Here is a 17,005-nt window from a genome sequence, read left to right on the forward strand (position 1 = left end):
CTCTGTTACTGTAGTACATACTACAGCCAAAATAAATTTAGGAGAGGAAAAGGGTGATTTATCTTATACTTTCAGGTAACAGTCCATCACCAAGGAAAGCAGTCAGAGACTCAAAGCAGGAATTTGGAACAGAAACCATGAAAGAATGCTGTTTACTCTGGTCTCTTACCAACTGTGATAGTCTGAATAAAAATAGCCCCTATAGACCCACAGGGAGTGTCACTATTAGGGGATGTGGCATTATTGGAGTAGGTATAGCCTTTTTGGAGGAAGTGTGTCTTAATCTTCTAGATGTCTATGGATCCAGAAGTAGAACTCCTAGCTCCTTCTCCAGCACCAGGTCTGCCTGCATGCCGCCATGCTTCCTGCAATGATGATAATGGACTAAACCTCTGGAACTATAAGCCAGCCTCAATGTTTTCCTTTGTAGGATATGCCAGGGTCATGGTGTCTTTTTGTAGCAGTAGAAACCCAAAGGAAGACACCCACATAATCAGCTAGCTTTTTTTCCTTTAATACAGTGCTTCCCACCTGCTGGTGGATGATACAGTGACATGGGCCCTTCCACATCAAGCATCACAGTGTCCCATAAACATAATCACAGGTCATTTTGTATAGGCAATTCCTTTTCCCAGTTAGTGTCAAGTTTAAAATAAAAACTAACCAGCATGGTAGAGTTATTCTTGTAGATGTCTGGCCCATAACAAGTGACAATCTTGTGGCTTCAAGGTAAATTTTGTTGACCAACCCATTCTTTCTTCCAGTTTGTCTTCTTGCTTCATGAAGTAGGAACCCTTGTGTGGAGTCTCTTAGGAGACTCATCAGGAGACTGTAAAGAGTAGGGAAGCCATATGACTTGATCACACTAGAGTCTGAGCTTTGGCTTATAAAGTGGCCATGCCACAATGAACAAGAGGGGTGGTTATACCAAGGTAATCATTCTATTGTAGGAGGAAATGGCACTACCAAGGGGCAGGATGGGTTTCATCAGACAAAATGATTGTTTTTGAGACATTCCCAACTCCCTTTTCTTCAAATAATTGTGAACTTCAAGTACTTATGTGTGTTGGTTCTTTCTTACAAGCAGTATTGGCCTCTAAGTTGTATCATTTTGCATCTTTGCTTGCACAGTGCTATTCAACAGAATGCCTCACAGTTTTCTGAGGAGCATCCCAAAATTGAGGAAAAGAGGGAAATGAATAGTTCAGCAATGCTGAAGAACATCAAAATTGTCAAAATCCCCTGCAACAGAAAGAAACAATGGAGTCATATATTAGGACAATGATGGGTTTTCCAATTACAACGAAGTAGACATTACCACATAATAAACCTTTACCTCCCAAATTAGTGAAAAATAATGGGAATATAAGCTATACCAGCATAGCATAGGACAACATGCTGTTTTTTAAAGAAAGATTAAACAAGATATTTGCTACATTATATACATGAAGTTCTTCATTTCATAGGCACAGCATACACAGAAGGATGCATATCAAAAAAGTGGTCTCTTGAAGAAAAATGAGAAGAAAGCCAGGATAGGAAAACAGTAGAGACAAAATTAGAAAAGGAAGAAAACAGCGGGGCAAAGAGAATACTACTACCACAGAAAAAGGGTAACATACAGAAAAAGAGACATGAGAGAAACCTAGGCTAAAAGCACTACTCAGATCTAATTACTGCAGAAGACTTTTAAGCTAGGTTATGCCATGGTAGCTGAGAGCACACAGCCACAGACACCTGGACAGGAGTCTACAGGAGAGATGTGCTGGGCTGAGAACTCTGTGTGCCTTTTATTTGAGTGGATGTTGTCTCCTTGTTGTACCTTCTCAGATGGTGATGGATTTTACTGTGTCCCTTCCTGCCATCCTATTTTCTCCTTAACCCTGACTGCAGCCTGGGAACTTCGGATTGAATCCTAGTGAGTGCTCATCACGTTGATTAATAAATTACCAGACTTTTGATGAAGTAAGTTGAAGGATATTTTGCTCGCCCTTCCTTCCTTCCTTCCTTCCTTCCTTCCTTCCTTCCTTCCTTCCTTCCTTCCTTCCTTCCTTCCTTCCTTCCTTCCTTCCTTCCTTCCTTTATTGAGACAAGGTTTCTTTGTGTAACAGAGCCCTGGCTGTCCTGGACTCACTTTGTAGACCAGGCAGTCCTTGAACTCACAGAAATCTACTTGCCTCTTCCTCCCAAGTGCTGGGATTAAAGGTGTGCACCACCATGCCCAGCTGCAAATTGAAGGATTTTATAGATGGATTTAAACTGAGGAAGTCCTTCTCATGGCTTGTTGAGTGTTTTTATCATTTAATGATCAATTTAGTAAAATGCTTTTTTTTTTTATGTCCACTGAAATATCATGTGGGGTTCATCTGGTGTTTTGTTGCTATGTTATAGTAAATACATAGATTTTGTTAAACTTACCTTGAATTCCTGGGACACATGGTATCTGATTGTAGTTGGTTATCCTTTGCTCACATCACTAGATTCAATATGCTTCTATCTGACTAAGGATTTTTTTAAATTAAATTTTTATTTTATGTTAATTAATTTTATATTAATTAGTTAGTTTGTTTTGTATCCTAATTGTAGCCCCCTCTCTCATTCCCTCCCAATCCCACCCTCCCTCCCTCATCTCCTCCCATGCCCCTCTCCAAGTCCATTGATAGGGGAGGTCCTTCTCCCCTTCCATCTGACCCTACCTTATCAGGTCTCATCAGGACTGGCTGCATTGGTCCTCCTCTGTGGCCTGGCAAGGCTGCTCCCCACTCCGGGGGAGATGATCAAAGAGGCAGCTACTGAGTTCATGTCAGAGACAGTCCCTGTTCCTTTTACTAGTGTACCCACTTGGATACTGAGCTGCCATGGGCTACATCTGAGCAGGGGTCCTAGGTTATCTCCATGAATGGTCCTTGGTTGGAGTATCAGTCTCAGAAAAGACCCCTGTGCCCAGATTTTTGGTTCTGTTGCTCTCCTTGTGGAGCTCCTGTCCCCTCCAGGTCTTACTATCTCCTTCTTTCATAACTCTGCCCAAAGTTTGGTTAAGAGTCTCAACATCTGCTTTGATACACTGCTGGGTAGAGTCTTTCAGAGTCCTTTGACTGAGGACTTTTATATCTATATTTATAAGAAATATTGGTGTATAGTTCTCTTTATGGGTTTTTGGTGTTTGGGTCTGGTTAATTTCAACCTTACAGAACAGCCTAGCACTGTCACAGTGATGTCATGTTAGATAGCTTGTCTACCCATCATCTTAAACCTTGAACTAGCAGGGGAAAAATACTCAGGAAGATAAGAAAGGCATAATTAATGGCAACTGGCTCTTTGAAGGAAGGTGATTTTGTTTCAACAGTGTTGAATGGATAAGATATAGTTGCTAATCCCAAAGAGTTTGAGAAGCCCCATCTTATAGAATATCTGCCTGAGAATTTCTTAAGGACTAATGTCTGAGTCTACATGAGGTGTACAGGTGGCAACAGGTGATGGTTTTAGTAAGATTTTATCTATTAATGCTCCAGTATACATCTTTGAATATGTATGTATATATAAACATATCTATAGGGTATATAGATATAAAATACATTATATATATAATGTATATATAGGTATATATATATATAATACATTATATATATATATGTATGTATATATAGGTATATAATCCTTTGCTGAAAATCACAACGAATAATTATAGTGGTACTTTCTGGGACTCATCAGCAGTATAAATAAGAATACAGGATCTTCCATATAGTTTAAAGCTTAGGCCTTTCACTATGGTGGTCTCCAGGCTAGCCCACCTAACTTAACCCAACTACCTTGCCTACAGCTCACCATGGGGCTAGCTCTATACCTTTCTGCTCCACTGTGGTCTACTCTTCACCTCTCCTCTCTCTCTCTCTCTCTCTCTCTCTCTCTCTCTCTCTCTCAGAAGTTCTACTCACTACTTCCTGCCAGATATTGGCTGTCAGATCTTTAATACAACCAATCAGCAGTGAGACAACACCTGAGTATTGACACATCTCTTAGATTGCCTTTAGGCAAAAAGGATGAATACAAAGCCAGTGATGGATCATAGAAACGACAATACCAATATCCTGTCAGCATTTAGCTCTCTGCTGGTACAGCATTAACAGTTGAAAATACACACACCTTCACACAATGCAAAAAAAGAAAAGTTACCCCAACAAATGATAATTAGATTAGATTGGATTATTGACAAAGGAGCATGGTGTATCTTGTTCCTATTAGTCATTACCCATAGAGTCGTTTCTTTTTATACAGTTTGAGTTGAGAAAAGTTAGAGGGGCTTCATTTGTCCTCAGATATCCTTTAGCATTAGCAAGACTCAATTCAAGTACTTAGCATTCTTGAATCATATTGTTAGCGTCTACTGAAGGTCCGAGTCCCAGGTGCCTAGAGGTGGGGCTGAGGAATGGGAAGAAATCAGAAGTTTGGTCGGTGGCTGAAGTTTCTTGTTTTCTCTTCTTCTTCTTCTTCTTCTTCTTCTTCTTCTTCTTCTTCTTCTTCTTCTTCTTCTTCTTCTTCCTTCTTCTTTTTCTTCTTCTTTTTTTCTTCTTCTTCCTCTTCTTCTTCCTCTTCCTCTTCTTCCTCTTCCTCTTCTTCTTCTTCCTTCTTCTTTTTCTTCTTCTTCTTCTTCCTCTTCCTCCTCTTCCTCTTCCTCTTCCTCTTCCTCTTCCTCTTCTTCTTCTTCTTCTTCTTCTTCTTCTTCTTCTTCTTCTTCTTTTTCTTCTTCTTCTTTTTCTTCGTGTTCAGTCAAGCTTCTGTACACTTTGAGGCAGGGTACTTTGTCTTGTTTTTACCTGAAGGGTCAAAAGCCTATTGAGGGCCCAGGTCACTGTGGACTTACCTTGAGTGGCTGCTGGCCCTTCACATCTCTCTCATAATCGGATTTCAGAAGGTTAACACTGACATATATCTGTGACACAGAAGCACCCTCACTGTTCTTTAACATCTTTTTTAGAAAGTCCAAGTCCTAAGCTCTTATTTTCCAAACTAATAGTAGTTATAGCAGATTTTTTTTAAGGTTTTTAAAATGTCTTTGAGGAAGTTTTGTTTCACTTATATTTTATACGTAACACTTTGTTTTCAGAGAAGGGCTAATTTGGAAAGTTCAGCTCAGCATGAGCAGGATTCTCTTTTCCTGCTCCTTTGCCCCCCAATTTGGAGTGTCCTATTACACCTAACTGCACCACACACTTAGAACATGTCTCTTTTACCTGAACCCCATTCTCTTAGGTAGTTTTCAGCTTCTTCAGCCTTCTGGAGGGTCCTGGGATCCAAACTATTGCCTCATATTGACTAAGCATGCACTCTCCACTGTTAATAGTTAACCATGCTAGTAGTCTTTAATGTGCCTACTTCACTATCACTTATTTCCATATAGATTTATTCATAGCTTTTCCATTATTTTACACCAATTATTGTAGTACTCTGAACAGAGCAGAAATATCTATTTTCAATCTACCACACTTTATTAAAAATCTAATCTAGATATTAAAACCAAATAAAAAACAGACACTCAGTTATAATGTATACCATGAACTACAAACCACGAGACCACTAAGCCTCTGTTTTTTAGAATCATTTTATATTTATATTATCCTTGTTTACTTGCATGTTTTATACCTTTTATAAGTTTTGAGTGTTTATTGTTCTATTCTGCAATGCCTGTTATAATGTTGGCCTAATCCAATGGGCTCTTGAATGAGCAAAAGAAAATATACATGTGTCTATAATACGCTCTGGATGGTGCTGACTGGGTGCTAACTTTTTTGTTCTAACTATCTGCTTCTCAGTCTAGAAAGGGCACAAGGCACTTACAATGAATAGAACGGTGGCAACACTACAGTGAATGCCATCTGGAGAATAGCCACAGATGTAAGCTCCATCTAGAAGGAAACCAAATATGAGGAGGATGATTCCAGCTGCTGCTCCCAGGGCACTAAGTAAGTTCATCGCCTGGCTCAATTTTATCTGCAACAGAATCAGAACATAACACAAGACTCAGACCTGCCTTGGACCACAGATGGAACAGTGGGGGTGGGTGACTGGAGAGCTGGGTTTTCACAGCGCCACGAACCAAGTATGTGTTTATTTACAACTCATACTGTATCTTAAGCCATTCATCCATGGATACCCTCTCCACTCTCACAATCTGCATTCAAATAAAGGTACCTATGGCCTATGTAAATGTTCATTTAAAGACTATTTAACTTAACACTGCATTTCTCTGTCACTTTTACATCTTCCTAAAAGTACAGACTTTTAGGGCTCATGAAACAGCTCAGCAGATAAAGGCACTTGCCTACTGACAGCCCGAGTTCCATCCCTAGGACCCACATGGCAGAAGAGAGCCATCTTCTACAAGCTGGCTTTTGATCTCCACAAGTACACTGTGGCATGGAAATGCAACTCCCCCCACATAAACATATCTAAAAAATAAAAGCAAACACATTTTAAAATTATAAAATTTTAAGTTGTTCTTTGATGCAAACAACCTACTGACTTATTACTATCTCTTTGAGTAAGATACTTCCACAAACTTACATAGATCAGCAGTGTATTCTTTACCTCTGGAGTCTGCTTGTGATTTAATTAGTTTGTGTACACTGTGCTTTTCCTGTGAGTCAAGCTACAGCCTGTTAAAGCATCTGGTATCCAGTAGGCAACAAAACTACTCACGGAAAGAACAAATGCGTGAATGATTGAATCACTGAGACTCAGTCTGCATGAACAGCTGGGGACCGTGGACACAGTCACTGAACTTTTCTGTGTCTCTGTATCTTCATGTAGAACATGAGACTCAAACCTGGAAAAGTGTCCCTATATTTTTGATTCTATGATGATTTTCAAAATCAGGCAAATCACTTTACCAGTTATAATTTTCATTAAGGTAGAAACAGAACTCACCAGAATGTCCGTAGTTTTTCTCTTCAAAGCAATCAGAAAGGCTCCAGAGTTAATAAACTACAAAAAAAAAAAAAAAAAAAAAAAAAAAAGGTAAAGGATAGATATCTTAATGACAGCCATGGCCAGATGATGCTGGGGCTCTCTCTCAGGTCAGGACTCTGTCCACTGCTTCCTTTTGCCTTTCTTCTAAGCTCACAGAAACCCCAAGGGAGTGAGGAGGGTAAGCCATCTCACACGACTGTCCACAGAACAGAGGACAAAATAAGGGATCTGCTTTAGTCTGAGCCACCTGTTTAAATCAGATTTTTCTACCTAACTTTGTTTTCATTTCCTCATCCATTTTCCTGCTATTGATCTGTTATTGGTATCATGACTCAGCTTCCAGATGATACCAGTGTCATCACTTTATGATCACTCAGGTCATATAGTCATTATAGGCAAACCATTGTGTTCTGTTGGATGGGAACATGAGGTACAATTTCAGCCAAAACACTGGTAATTAAAAAAAAAGAAAGAAAGAAAGAAAGAAAGAAAGAAAGAAAGAAAGAAAGAAAGAAAGAAAGAAAAACACCCCGCAGACTAATTTTTATGGAGGTGGGTCAAATATGGCAGCCCCATTGTCTAGTGGAAATGTAAAAATCTGAGTTCAGCACAACTTTGTTTAAATTTCCAGCCTCTTTATCCAGACCCATTAGTAAAGAATACTCTCCCAGACCTTCTGACAATTAACCCCCACTCCTTAAACCCAGAACCCCCTGTCCACATTCTTTGTATGAAGGCCTGCCTCTTCCCTTTCTGCAGAGTAAACTGCTTGCTTATCAGAAGCAGCACCACATAGGGGTAAGAAGTATGCCGATCTCTTGGCCTGGTTCTTTTCTTATCAGACTGAATGTTCATTGGAGGATAATCACTGCACTAAAATTTGGATCCTCATTGTCTTGCTCTGTGAATATAATCTACCATATTTTGCAAGCATTTTGAATGAATTAATGGGCCATTAAACAGCCATAAAACCCAACAAAATATTCCTTACAAATCTCAAGACCCAAAGATGGGCTAGCATCAACTCTGGTGGTTCAATAGAGCAGAGAGGTTGCTTTATTTGCAACAAGGTTAAGTCTTTGGGGCATTTTCTTTAAAATCATATACCCAAATCTATCTTGTTTCATAACTAAGAATTCATTCACTAACACCTTGCCTGTTGGACATGCCTTTAAATTGTACTAAATGTACTATACTCACCAAAGCAGAGCCCCAGAATGGATATCCTGAGATAAATATAAAAGGAAACCTTGGGAATGGGCTCACCAAGGTGAAAAGGAAAACAACTCCAAAAGAAAAGTTCATGATTCCAAGTAGGATCTGTGCGGTCTGAAAATAGAGGGAAAAGTCAGCTTAGAAAAGGATGGGGCAGGATCCATTCTACTTAAAGCTTTAATTCAAGGATTTGGCAGTTACTCTTTTTATAGCCGAGGGAAATACAATGGATGTCCTTTTACAATATTCCTTGATGTTTTCTTAACACCCCCCCATCTGATAATTACTAAGAGAAAAATGAGTCTAACCCAGTGTTCCCGGCCTCAGGGTCAGCTGTGCTGTGAGTAGAGGCTGTCAGATCTTTTCAAGCTCCTTGACTGCAACAATACCAGAATAGCTAACTTTTCTATTATCTCTGCTTGTGAAATCATGCATACGTCAGCCAGCAAGATGGCTCAGCCGGTGCCTGCCACAAAGCCTGACAATCTGAATTCGATCCCTGGAACTCACATGGTAGAAGACGTCTGTAAGATGTCTTCTATCTCCGCATGTGTGCTGTGGCATGTACATGACCACACACACACACACACACACAAATAAATACATGTAAAAATATAAATAGCAATCTGACAGAAGAATTAAAAATATGTGTTTGATTTACATCCCATTTTACTGTTGTAGACAATGTTGGGATGCTTATTTCATAACTTTTATGTTTCTCCCACATGCTGGTGGATATGTGGAGATATTCCTCTCATCCATCATCACCCAGAGCACTCACTGAATTTTTTTCACTTGACAATATGCAAATGAGATTCTTTATGCTTTTTCTTGGCTTGCTAGCTCATTTATTGCACCACAGAACAGTATTCCATTACGTGGGTATGCCATGACTAATTTATCAAGCAGGTTTGATTCTTTTTAGAGTTCTTACGTCTTTTATGCCTGCATTGACCTCTCCTGGCTCTCCTTCACTGCCCTCCATTCCACCCACGCTTCCCATACTTCAGCTTGCAGGACTTGCTGCACCTACTACCCTTCCGTGTTCTCATTCCATTTCTACCTGTTAAAATTCCATAATCTCCTGTCCTGTTCCCTGTTCTCCCCCTCCTCCAATGTCCGTCCCCTTTGCCTTTCTGAATGGGGATTGTTTCAGAGTGCATATTAGACAGCCATTCAGTGAAATGTCCTCCCTCCTTTTAGTTGGAAGTAACTATTCTGACTGTGGCGCTCCCACAGTCACAACCACCATTGATGCTCTCCATAGACGCTCCATTAAAATATAATTCTTAATGTTTCCATGCTCTCATTATGTTTTCATAAAACCTTTGTTTTCGTCAGTGAGGAAAAACTAACTTTTGTTTGTTTCTGTGAGTGCAACATCTAACATAGTTGCTTGCACCTAGTTCAGTTTCTGTTAAAGTAAAACAAACAATTTCACTCAGGCTTGGACTCTATCATATTTGAAGAGATGATGAATCAGACCACACTAGTGGTCTTCTTCTGTGGGCCACAGGATGATCTTTCTTTATTTCCGTTTTGTTTTTTTTTTTCTGAAAAAGATTACTTTCTATTTTCCATTACGAGAGAGTTCGAAGGACAAAATATCCTCAAAGATAGAGGTAATATTACAACGTCAAGCCTATCTGACTACTTTCCACTTGTCCGTTATCTCAAGAAAGGTTTGATGAATAAAATTAGTCTTTGTGGAATGGATGTTTGCCAGAACCCCACCCCAAGACAAAGAACTTCAGGCAACTAAGGATTTCTCAGAAAAGGAGAGTTGTTCTTTTCTAGGAATACCACCCCAGCGGATTATCCAAGTAAAAATGGTCAACAACACTAAGCAGACACGGCCGGTTCTATTTATATGTTTGTACATATGCATGAACGTGGACAATAGCAGTTAAAGGAAAAGGGACCGCAAGTTTGAGAGGGAGCAATGAGGGAGGGCCCATGGACGAGGCTGGAGGAAGATGACCTATTTCTATTTTTAATTTTAAAAAGTTAAAAAGGTGACTGTCCTGAAGAGCCTTACAGTATATGCATAGTTAAACACACTCATATATCTCGATATAGGAATAATGTATAAAGCTGTGAGCTCTGAGCTCTTGCTTGGAAAGATATGAAAGCATATGCTGTGGTTTGCTGAGATAGGGAATCTGGCCTCACTTCTTTCTTTCTTCTGCTCTCCTAGATTGACTAGAAAAATCTCAACGATGATTAGTTTGGAGGCATCCAAGAACACTCAATTCATTCCTCTTGTCATTTCTGGTTCACAGACTCTTGTGCGTAACTCATACAGAAGTACCCTCCAAACTTTCTGAATTGAGTGGAAATGAAATTCAGAGTTGGTTCCTGCTGGAGGACACACACCACCAGGCGGTTTCTTACCCCGCCCCTGCTGCCCCTGCTCCCTGTAGAGTACACATAAGAACACATTTTTACTCACCCCTAAGATCTTCAATTTTCTGATAAGGATTTTCTGTACTGGGTTTTGGGAGTTGTAGGCCGTGGCCGTAAGTTCTGTTGTTTGGTATTCTGCATTGGTGACCTCCGGGGGGAACACCAGAAACATGGGGCTATGTGTATTGTTTGAATCCATGATGGTCCAATTGGCCTTTTCAAGTGGAAGATAAGGAGGTACCTGATACTCTCATTCAGACCATGTTCATTTCCTGTACTGAGGCTGCCTAGAGCACTGGCATTGTTATCCTTTGTCTTAGAATTACAGAACCATAAAGTCACAGAGTCATAGAATCTCAGGAATAGTGAAGAGTCCAGAGACACAAATTAAAGTGCCCACATCCATGTATTGGATTGGAGAAACTAACTAGTGGCCTTGGTTTGGTCAGAAGTAGTGTGTTCTTGGGCAGGTCACACGCTCCTCTGTTCTTACAGCTTCCTCATGTGCATATTAACATGTGATATCCTTTAGTTCCCAAATTTCTGATTTTTCTATTTCAGTTGTAGAAAAGACACAAATCTCTCAGTCCTTAGAACTAATTAGTCAATTTTTAAAACCCTACACCTTATTCATGCTTCCTGTCACTTAAAAGTTTTTTTTTTTGCCACCCCATTTTAGAAGATTGACACTATATATCACCCGCAAAGAGTGGGTTCAAAGAACCACAGTTTTCTTTACATTGCTGTTTATTTCTGCCTAGTGCTGCTCTAATTAACACATGCCACATTTTCTCACATATCTATGGCTCAGTAGTGGACTGTGTAGAATTAGGTAAGCAAGAATGCCCTCAGTCATGCACCTGAGAGTGTTAGACTTTTGATTTTTCAGGAAATAATGCCCCTCAGACTTCTGCTGAGTCATTTGCTAGTATACCGTTAGCTTAGGAAAAATTCTGTAGACAGTTTGGGGTCAAGCGATAAGAAATAGAATACTTCATTAGTGGATCTGGCCTGTCAAATTGCAAGGACATGCATGAGAAGAAGAAATAATTGATTTACTTTTTAAAAGTGTGTGTGTGTGTGTGTGTGTGTGTGTGTGTGTGTGTGTGTGTCTTTGTGAGTGAATATCACTTGTGTGAAGGTACCTATGGAGGCTGTAAGTGGTTATCAGATTCCCTGGAGCTGGAGCTACAGGCAATTTTGAACTGCCCAATGTGGGTTATATGTAAGAACAGCAAGTACTGTTTAACTACAGCTATCTCTGTCATACCATCTTATTTTTATATGTTGTCATGCTCTATTATTTTCTGTTGACCTCACAGCTTCCTTAACTAAATTTTTCTGTCAAGACCAGCTTCTTGCTAGCTGAAGGTTACATCTATATGTTAGGTTGTTTTGTTTTTGAATGTACCTTTCTTGCATTCAGCTTGAATGGAAATCATCCATGAAAATCATCCTTCATGAAAATCATCTGGTTTTTCATTCATTTTCTTTGAGTTAAGTAATATTTGGGCCAGTGTACTCTGCAAAGCACTACATGGCCTTTATCACCCATGCTTCAGCTTTGTCGTGGGCCTTTTCAAGTTTCTCCCACCCCCAAGAATGGTAACTTTTTCATAACTACCTGATAATTGGAGAAACAAGTTAATTGTTTATTATGTTTTAACTCATCCAAGCTTCTTCTCATGATCCATCACAGGATTCAGTTCATGGAGCATGGAAATCCAGAATTAATCCTAAATTTCTTTTAAGGTTAATCTGTTTATTCGTTGAAAATCTCATGTATCCAGTGACCATTTCTATGTTTCATTCTCAGATTGGTTTATTTACTAGCTCTAGGTTCAAGATAAAGTCATCTATTAACTTCTAATGTTCATATTAATTTATATATTTATTGAAACATGATATGTCTTATTTGGAGTATTGATGATATAGTGAGAATGTGGGACCCTACTAAGGGGATCAGGGGCTGTCTCTGACATGAACCCAGTGGCTGGCTCTTTATTCACTTCCCTCTGGGAGATGCAGCCTTGCCAGGCCACAGATGAAGCAGCCAGCCCTGATGAGACCTCATAGAATAGGGTCAGATAGAAGCTGGAGGAGGTCCTCCCCTATCAGGGGACTATGGAAAGGGAATAGGGGAAGAAGAGGGATGGGACTACAGTGGGGATACAAAGTGAATAAATTGTAATAAATTAATTAATTTTTAAAACTAAAAAAAATATTTTGAGTGAATTATAATGTTCTTGGGCTGTAAGTCGATTTTAATAATAATAAATATGCTATCAGTCAGCATTACTCCTTTATGTTCTAATTATGATGGTCAAATATTTTGTCTTGATTTATTTCCAAAGTTAATTTTTGGCTGTTTCTTTATCAGCTGGCTTAACTACAAGAGCCTTGACAGTATCACAGTGAGTTATTGCAAATGTTATTTATTATCCTGTACTTCTCTGTGAGAGGTGGTTGCTTGCTAATAGACATCTCAGGTGGATGGCATATTTGATATCAGCTTTAAAAAGCTTTATACCTTATTTTATGACACTAGAAAATCTCCTTTCATGAGAGGCCCTTTAATCTTTAAGTGGTTTATAAATGATTGGATGCTATCTTTTAGGCCTTAATGTTCCCCAACAAAAATTATTATCTTGTTGCTAACTATTCTTGGGAAGGTATGGTAATGCAAGTGGTCAGTCTGAGCCCAAGGATTCTTCTCTGAATCTTAAGGCTTCCATGTTCATGTTAGCGTCATACTATAGATAAAGCTTACTTTTCTTTGTTTTTACATTTCTTGACTTTCTCTTAAAAATGCCCTCTTTCCAAAGACCCATATCCAACCACTAGAGAGTATGAAGTGGCAAATGCCCTGTTCCTGGAGGTCTCAGTCCTCTGGGTGTCATTTGCTCCTTAAATCACAATCAATGACTCTTATTTTTAACTTATCCCATGAAGGACTGTAAAACAAAACAAAACAAACAAACAAACAAACAAAAAAACCACCGTTATTTCTCCAGATGTTTTCAGCTATTTGGGGGGAGTTTCAAGGAGACATGAGAGGAAGAAAGCATGTTGGGTTTCTGTTTTGCTGTCCTGGGCCGATGTCTCAGATTTTATGGATGATGACTCTTCCTCACTCTATTGCTCTTCTCGTTATTTCAGGATATTTAACTTCTTGTTATTGTTTCTTCTTTGCACATGACTACATAATAAACCATGACCAACAGCATCCAACCAGCAACCCACTCAGTGGGGTTCTAGCATTAATATACCTTCTGAAAAGCTCCCAGAATTCCAAACATCACACACTTACAGAAAATATCTGCAACTGGCAAAATCATGGACCTGCTAGAACACGAGGCAAATCATTGCTGTAAAGCAGTCCAAACCCCATACCTGGGATTAAAACAAAACAAAACAAAAAAACCCATATTCTTATATTTCTCTAAAAAAAGAACCCAAAATTTCAATATTCTCACTATAAGTCATCATGGTTTCTGTAATGGTCTCTGTTGCAAAGAGAAGTGTTCTTCATGTGAGGGGAAGACTACACTTGTCTGTAATCTGGAACTGACTTGATATCCCCTCCCCAGAAGGCACCATATAAGCTTCCAAAGGTGGGAGGCAACCAGAACCAGTAGTTCTACCCAGCTATCATGGTAATGAACCACATCAACAACCAGCATGACAAGATAACCCTAAGGATGCAACAGTGGCACACAAATCTTGGTGGAAACCAAAATCTAATTATATTAAGACCCATTTAACAAGAGAGAGACTATTCCTGGTACTGGAAATCTAATTTTCAGTGCTGATGAAATCTTGGTTGTTGGAGGATAATCTATAACTTCTAATTTACTAAACCAGCATAATACTTAACAACAATCTATAAACAATTGTTCTTATACCTGCAAACTTAGGTTTTTAATGATGGTTCCCTCTTGGCTTTCAAGAAATTTCTGATTTCTTCTGCCTTTATATTACATTTTCTTAGCTCTCTGGTCTCACTCTGTCTCTTTCTTTCTCTGGGACACTGTCTCTTTGCCTCTGTTATTCTCTCTGTGTCTCTTTGTCTCTATCTCTGTCTTTCTCTCTCTCTCTCTGAATATGACAGTTTCACAGTGCAGTCCAAGTTGGCTTTAAGCTCACTAGCCCAGGCTGAATTTGAACTCAAAATTCTTCAGATTCTTGAGTGCTGGAATTACAGGCATGTGCCACCTTAGCAGAGCACTACTCCTGCCATGAGGATCTCACTCTGTGTTTTCATCTGAACCTAGTATATTCAAAAGTGTATTCTATTTCCAAAGTTATCACATTAGCAGTTAGGACTTCTGCACTAGAATTCAGAAGTAGGCTATTTTGTTCCAAAGCAAAGGTAATTTAATTAATACTATAAAGAAACATGTATCATCTGTTTGTCATCTGTTATCTCTGCCTATCATCTATCTATCATCTATCTATCTATCTATCTATCTATCTATCTATCTATCTACCATCTAATACTGACTTGTTCATCTATGACTAATATACATTTTCATCTATTCTGTGGAACAGAATAACTTCCCTTTATGTTCACTATCTAAAAAAGAGTGACTCTTACTCATTCAATTGTTTATACAAATATGTTAATGGGTTTGTTTTCAGTCATAGAGCACTGTTCGTCTGTGGCATGACATGGCTTCAGAATCTTATAAAATTTTCCCACCTGCCGCTCCTAATTAAGCATATATAGACAAGAGTATGGGTAACACTGCTCATGATACTTGAAAATGTTTTTTCAGAGTGCATAAATATTAAGTTCCTTGCTGATACTTTTTCTGGGCAGAGTAGGGAGAGGGAGGGAGTTCCTCAGGGATTTGAATTCCCAGATCAAGAGCAATAAAAATGAACCCAGTGCTGTGTGTTCTGAAGGATTTTCTCTTCTGTAGCTACAAAGTTAACATTGCTGAAAACCAAGTGCCAGATCTCATTTAGCAACTGGCTGGATTACAAGTGCAAGTTGAAGTCTCTGTCCTTCTGGAACACTGCTATTAAAGTGGGAACACTAAGGGCAAATGGAATGCTGAAGTTGAAATGGCTAAGTATGGTAAGACCTTGCAAATCTGAAAACATTGAACCCTGAATTCTGATGAATCTACTATTTTCAGGAGGAACATGTCTCTCTGTCCCCTGTGGGGCCTTAGTATTTGTGTGAATAATCCCTGTTGCCAGAAAAGACTATGATGGCCTCTCCTGAAGAGCTTCTGGGTCAGACAATACTGCTTTTTTAAGGATACACATCTCCCCACCATCATTGTTTCTGTACTATAACTGGATTTAACTGGCTTTGACCCCAACTTTATGGTAGATAATGTGGCTCAGGTGACTTGTTAAGACTTCATAAAATTAATTAAGCTTTCTAATCTGTAAAAACAGAAGCCTAGAGAACACACATGGAAATAGATGTTAAGGGTAATGGCTAATTTTGGAGACATGAAATGGTAGATCAGGGTGAATTTATTGATAGAGGTTCACCAAGCAGGAATTCTGCATTTAATGTCATGGCATGAAGAGTTAAAAAGGGCTTTCAATGGTTGTTTGAAATTCAGATCAAAATATGGCTCATGTGAATAAATTAAAAATGCCAGACCTGGTTTGTTTTAATGTCAAGGAGGTATTCAAAGTTTTTGAAATGATACATGTTTGTCAAGACCTGTTTAATAAGCTTGGGGAGTTCTAAAGACACAACTATACCATTTGGTGATACATTTGTGAGGGCAGTACTGTGCTCACAGGTCTAAACCAGGTGACCACCCCTCTGGACACTTATATGATGGACAGTACATCCAGGATGGCAGCTGTGTGCCAGTGGTGGAGTTTGAGAACTTTGGCATCTTCAGGAGAGGCTCTTCCAAAAGGAGATAATTGACAGGACTCAGCATAGGAAACAATGTGTTCAATAACTTCTCAAAAATGATAGGAAGTTTGGAGTTGAAAAGCAAGTAAGAAAACAATGAAGAGACCTAATTCCAGGGCAAAGAAAACATTGTGTAGGTGAGTAAATTTGAAGCTTTGGAGCTCATAGAAAAGCAAGATTGTATAAAAGACACCAAAGAGAAAGAGGGTTAGAAAACTGTTGTTGGCTTGGAAGACAGTTTTTTACTGTCTTTTTTACTTTGGCTACAGAAGGTAAAACTGGCTCCAAAGACCGACAAAGCAATGAGTGTGGGCATGTGTGAGAGAGAGCTGGTACTTCGTTCAGAGTAGTTTCTCATATTTTCTGTTATAGCATGCATATGACCACCTTTCCCTGACTTCTACTCTTCTGTCCCTAGCTATTTTTCCCACTTCACCAAGTTCTGGGCAAATGGTACACACATCTTTAACACAAATGTGGGGTGAAAAAATTAACATTATGGACAAATAGATCCATTAAGTAGTA

At 39.1% G+C, this 17,005-nt stretch overlaps 1 protein-coding gene across 1 annotated transcript; it reads right to left on the bottom strand.

The window, feature by feature from the left end:
* Positions 1-1,090: 1,090 nt before the first annotated feature.
* On the bottom strand, positions 1,091-10,866 carry Ms4a5 (membrane spanning 4-domains A5). The gene is made up of 5 exons (XM_021636031.2): positions 10,634-10,866; positions 8,167-8,295; positions 6,925-6,981; positions 5,836-5,988; positions 1,091-1,242 (listed from the first exon to the last, which is right to left on the bottom strand). The coding sequence occupies exons 1-5, from the start codon at positions 10,784-10,786 to the stop codon at positions 1,138-1,140; spliced, it is 597 nt and encodes a 198-aa protein (XP_021491706.1). The 5' UTR covers positions 10,787-10,866; the 3' UTR covers positions 1,091-1,137.
* Between the last annotated feature and the right edge of the window lie 6,139 nt (positions 10,867-17,005).

The sequence above is a fragment of the Meriones unguiculatus genome, chromosome 1 (assembly GCF_030254825.1).
Source record: "Meriones unguiculatus strain TT.TT164.6M chromosome 1, Bangor_MerUng_6.1, whole genome shotgun sequence".
NCBI classification, from domain to species: Eukaryota; Metazoa; Chordata; class Mammalia; order Rodentia; family Muridae; genus Meriones; species Meriones unguiculatus.